Raw genomic sequence first — 5,187 nt, forward strand, 5'->3', positions numbered from 1 at the left:
ATGGACAAAATGATCATTTATCTAGAAACAACTGCAAATCAACTGTTTTCCAAACGTGAAAACCAAACAACCAATCAGTTTATCTGGATCAGCTGTCTATCAACAAATTATTGATAGCTACAACTGCCCCTAACTAACCCTAAACGAGCCTCTCAAGAATTACACAAAAAAAAAATGAGGTCAAATTATTACGCAAGTAAAAATATTTGCGATGCATCATACCATTTGGATGCGTCCTTCAAATTTAATAATAATATTATGTAATCATCGCCTACCATAAAAAATACAATTCTTATGTATTTACATATCTAAAATCAAAATGATAATATTGATATTATATATGTAAATACATAAAAATTAGGTGGCATGTACAATGTATGTAAATACCCCAAAAAAATAATACGTCCAGGAGGAGCAAGGCAGTGAAATATAGTGGTGCACATACAAATAGTAAAGCAAATATATATTTAAATAAAAGCATAAATTAGAATTTACAAAATGAATAAACAGAGAAACTCCTGACCCCCCCTCCTACCCTCCCATATGTTATTATGCACAAACAGACAACAGCAAAAATTATAAAAATAAATAAATATAAATAAAAAGACCAGCTGAGCTCCCAACCGCTACGAACTGGCCTCACCCGCTACATCACTACAGCCAAACTACTAGATTTCACATTATATACCTAAACAAACCAGAACAATATAGAGTAGATATGTATGTACCTACTTTCTGAAGCAGAAGCAGAAGCAGAAGCAGAAGCAGGACAATGCAGCCCACCCCTCCGGTGGCTTCCAGCACTACAAAATTGACATGAATCTGCTCTCGATCATACCTGGAGCTCCAATTCCCCTTCCCCCACAAAGGTTCCATGGAATCCATAAGGTACTCGCGACGGCAGCCTCACCGCCGCCTCCACTTTCATCTCCTTCCCGTTCACTATCAGCAGCTCCGACTTGCACTTTAGCTCGTCGTGCACGAACGCGATCACGTAACCTTCGTCCTCCTCCTCCTCCTCCCCTTCCGCCGGCACGAAATACGGCTCGCCGCCGAACTTCATTTCCCCGTACTCGAATTTCTGCATCTCGCCGGAGGCGAGATCCACCTTTGCGAATCCGGAGACTTTCGGCCATGGCTCCGCTATCGCGAGGTACGCGTATCGAGTCCTCCGGCCAAGATGGTGGCGGTTCACCATCCCGACTTCGAGATTGACATGCCCTGCTGATCGGACGATAGGCCGTCGAGTCGATTGCCCTGTTTTTAGATCGAGGCGGATTTCGGTGAGCTCGCTCCGTAGGTTCTCCGATGATTCATTGAAGACAGAATCGGCCGGCGTCATGCAGGAACCGATGACGACGATTTGTTCTGTTTCAGTCTCTTCCCACGCGTTCCAGAAATGGAAGCAGAAGCAATCCGGGACGTCGATCCAAGCCATCTCGGAGTCATCAACGGCGCGCTTCGGAAGAACACCAAACTGCGCCGTCTTCTCCTTATCGAAAACTACCGGCGAGCCTCCCCGGATCATTTCCTGCAACTTGAACACCACCTGCTGATTCGGCACCACGACGAAATTTTCGGTAATGGCGAAGTCGTGCGTCATCGTGGGCTGATCCAGCGGGATTGCGACGTCGGCGGATTTCTCCCCGGTGGGGGAGAAGCTAAAATACTTTAAATAGGGTTTGTTGATTACGTCGTAACTGAGCACGAAGATTTCCCCTGTTTTTGGATCGAGCTTTGGATGCGCGATCATGGATGATTTCAGCTGTCCATCGAAATCGTACCGTCCGACCGTCTCGAGATCGCCGGCTCGAGTGACGCGAACTTGGTAGGGCAAATCATCTTCCGACATGGCGAGAAGGCGGTTGTTGAAGAAGATTAAGCCGGCGTTCGCGTTACCAACGCCGCTGGAGGGATCGAGGAGACCGAAGAGCCCGCGCGCGTAGAAAAGGAGCAGACGTGCGATTCCCGAGTGGCCGTGAAGCTCGCCGATCGCTTTCGGGAAGATAGCGCGCCCCTTGGCTCGCTCTTGCCGAAGCCGCTCTGTTTCCGTAAATCGGCAGGCGTAGGAGGCGCGGCCGTCGCGAAACCTCACGGCGTGGATCATTCCGTCGCCGTCGAACAGGTGGTGACCTGCGCGGGGGGCGAAGAGGGGGTTCGCGCCGTTGCGAAGGTAGACGCCGTTGAGAGACGAAGGAATTTGGCCGGAAACAGGGAGGTTGTGCCGCGGGGGAGTCTCGCCGACGGGGGCGAAGTTTCCGGCGATCTGGATGTTGGGGTCTAGGGTTTTGGGAAGGGAATGATTGCGTTCGAGTAAGTTGCAGATGAATCGATCTTCGACGGCGTCGAGTGCGGCGGCGGCGGCGAGCTGGAAGGGATTTAGATTGGAGGGCGGGGAATGGTGATTGTAGAGGGATGGGGGAGGTTCGAGGAGGGAATGGGAGGAGAGAGTGCAATGGGTGGTGGTTGGGTGGAAACTCCGGCGGTGGCCGGGTGGTTTGGTGATGGAGTTCGGATGATTGAGTTTGATGAACGGAGATGTCCAGCGACGTTTACGGTGATGGAGATTCTGGGTTGGGTTGGATGAGATGGATGCAGAAATGGAAGAAGACATGGCAGAGAGAGAGGGAGAGAGCGAGCAGGGTGAGCGGGTGACAGTGAAGGTGGGGAGGGAGGCTTTCGAATTTGAAGTAATATATAAAGAGCGATGGGGATTTGGGAAGACCGAGAGAGAGACGAGAGGTCTGCTGGTAAAGGTGATGGAGGGGGAGGCCGTATCAGGCCAGCTAATAGAAGTCCACGTGTTGGAATCTCAAGGGCGGCGAGCCAGGGCTCGATGATTAATTTCTTCGAAATGTCTATAAATAAATAAATAAATAAATGACACTCTCATTTTATATATATATATATATATATATATAATATATATAATCGTATTTTTTAATAAGACTGAATTTAGGTGAAGAACATTAATCATCAAAAATGGATTTGAATTTTAAGTTGGATCGAAAAAAGTGAGCCGAACATTTGGATTGAATTTTTTTTGAGTCATACATGTGTTTGTTGGAACTGACTCGAGCTCAGCTCGTAATATTTTTTATTTATAAAAACTATATTTATAATGCTAAGTAAATATGAATATAATGAGTTGCGAGCTGATTTCAAGTTCAAAAGAACACAAATAACTCAATTAGCTCTAGTTAGTTTTAATTTGAGTCAATTCCAGCCGATTTTGGGTTTAAACGGATCCAAATAACTTATTTTGAGGCCGTTCATTTTCATTTCGAGCCGTATTGAGCTTGATTCAATTTCGAGCCGACTTGACTCATAATCGATTATAACGAGCTACCACGGGCCAATTCGAACCACAACGCATAACTATGCATGAAAATGTGTACTTTACTTTTTTTTTTCTTAATTAGAAATAGTGAAATTTTTGATGTGATTTGAAAGATTTTGGAGAAATAAATGTAAAAATGTAAACTTTAGGTATTACCTAAGTAAATATACAAGGACTGTGTGATGAGCCCTTTTTTTTATTTTTACCATAATAAAATACAATGATAATTACAAATTACAAATTAATATTTAAAAAAATAAGTCCAATTTCCCATAACCATCAAATAAATGCTAAATTCCGGATTTAAAAAACTATATTGCTAACACACATGTGCACGTTCAATGCATCTCCAAAAAGATGATGTAATTAGATTATCATTATTCATTTATTTTCTTATGCATGATATATGGTCCACATATGAGATGTCATGCCAAAATGGCCTTTATTCTATTTGGTCCCTTTAAAATCATAGTTTAATTTTTCATTAATGTTATGAATTTATTCATTAGTTCCTATGACATCCATTAACACAAACAAACTTCATTAATGTCTTTTGTCTGTCCAATATTGGGTGGGCAGTGCCGACCATTATTGGCATGCTATGTAGGTGCCACTCTGTGCGCACATTACCAAGCCAAATTGTCAATTTTGTCACCTTTATATTCAAAAAGCTACAACAAATATGAGAGTAATTAGTACTATTTTATGTATAATAGTCTTAAGGTCAACTAAGAATATAAATTTCATGTGTATATTTATCCATACAAGTGCTCCACATATGTTTGGTCAAATATATTATGTTGGAGATCATGCTGTCATGGAGGATCAACAATTAATCGAGATAAGATCATAATTTGTTGGAAGAGAAAGTTAATCAGCCATGCATGAATCGGACCGAAAACGTATCGAGAAATAGGTTAACTAGATAAAGGTCAACTTGAGATCAAGTCATCAAATAGAACAAATTCGATTTAAGATCAAATTGTTGTTTGTCGACTATAAAAATATTTATTATTTTGTCAATTTTGAGATTGGATATTGGGTTTGGTAGCATTGTGGTTATTGTATGCTTTGACCTTTCTTAGCATCGCACATGCTTAAACTAGCTATAAAGCTTTTCATCCAACTTGTGGGCAATGAAAGCGACCGAAATCGCCATTAGTACTGCATTGTTGAATGAATGGCAGTAAGCAGCATATCTGATTATGGTGAGGGGAAATAGTCAGAAATCTGCGGCAGGGGGGTAGACGGACGGTGATCACATCACCGCGAGCCGAGCACCGCCCAGGTACACACCTTCTCATCTCTTCTCTCATCTCCACATCATTTTCCATCATGACTGTGTGATTTGGGGAGGATAAATCACTCCCTATTTCCATTTTTTATTATGACTTACTTTGCCGACTTACCTTGCCACGTTGAGAGATTTGATTTTTTTTTTTTTTTTTTTTTTTTTTTAATGGAGGGGTCGGCGTTCATTTTGGCCTTATTTTGCTTAATTAGTGCCATTAATTAGTGTTTTGTGGACCTCATATTTTGCGACTTTTGTTGCATAAGGGGAGGAATGATGACGGTGGAAAACTTGGCAAGGTTTGTTCGTTAACGATTTTGATTTTTGACGGTTGTGCGAGTTGTGTAGCTCGCTAATTGGCTGCATTAACTTTCTCTTTCTTTTTCAAAGAGGAACGTGAGCCTATCGTTGAGATGATGGTTGTTATCTACTGCATGAGTGTAGATTTCACTATATTTTGATTGTATCAATATAATTAATACAATAAAAAGTAGTACAAAATTCACATATGTACCTAATAATTTTTTCTCAGATAGTGATTATTAGTTAATGTTGG

At 42.1% G+C, this 5,187-nt stretch overlaps 1 protein-coding gene across 1 annotated transcript; it reads right to left on the reverse strand.

The window, feature by feature from the left end:
* Nucleotides 1-646: 646 nt before the first annotated feature.
* Nucleotides 647-2,807, reverse strand: LOC110039159 (9-cis-epoxycarotenoid dioxygenase, chloroplastic-like). The gene has a single exon (XM_020744123.1). The coding sequence runs from the start codon at nucleotides 2,612-2,614 to the stop codon at nucleotides 833-835; it is 1,782 nt and encodes a 593-aa protein (XP_020599782.1). The 5' UTR covers nucleotides 2,615-2,807; the 3' UTR covers nucleotides 647-832.
* Nucleotides 2,808-5,187: the final 2,380 nt, after the last annotated feature.

The sequence above is a fragment of the Phalaenopsis equestris genome, unplaced genomic scaffold, assembly GCF_001263595.1.
Source record: "Phalaenopsis equestris unplaced genomic scaffold, ASM126359v1 Scaffold235604, whole genome shotgun sequence".
NCBI classification, from domain to species: domain Eukaryota; kingdom Viridiplantae; phylum Streptophyta; class Magnoliopsida; order Asparagales; family Orchidaceae; genus Phalaenopsis; species Phalaenopsis equestris.

Coding starts and splice junctions, on each gene's coding strand:
- LOC110039159 (XM_020744123.1), bottom strand. CDS start 2,614: ATGTCTTCTTCCATTTCTGCATCCATCTCATCCAACCCAACCCAGAAT.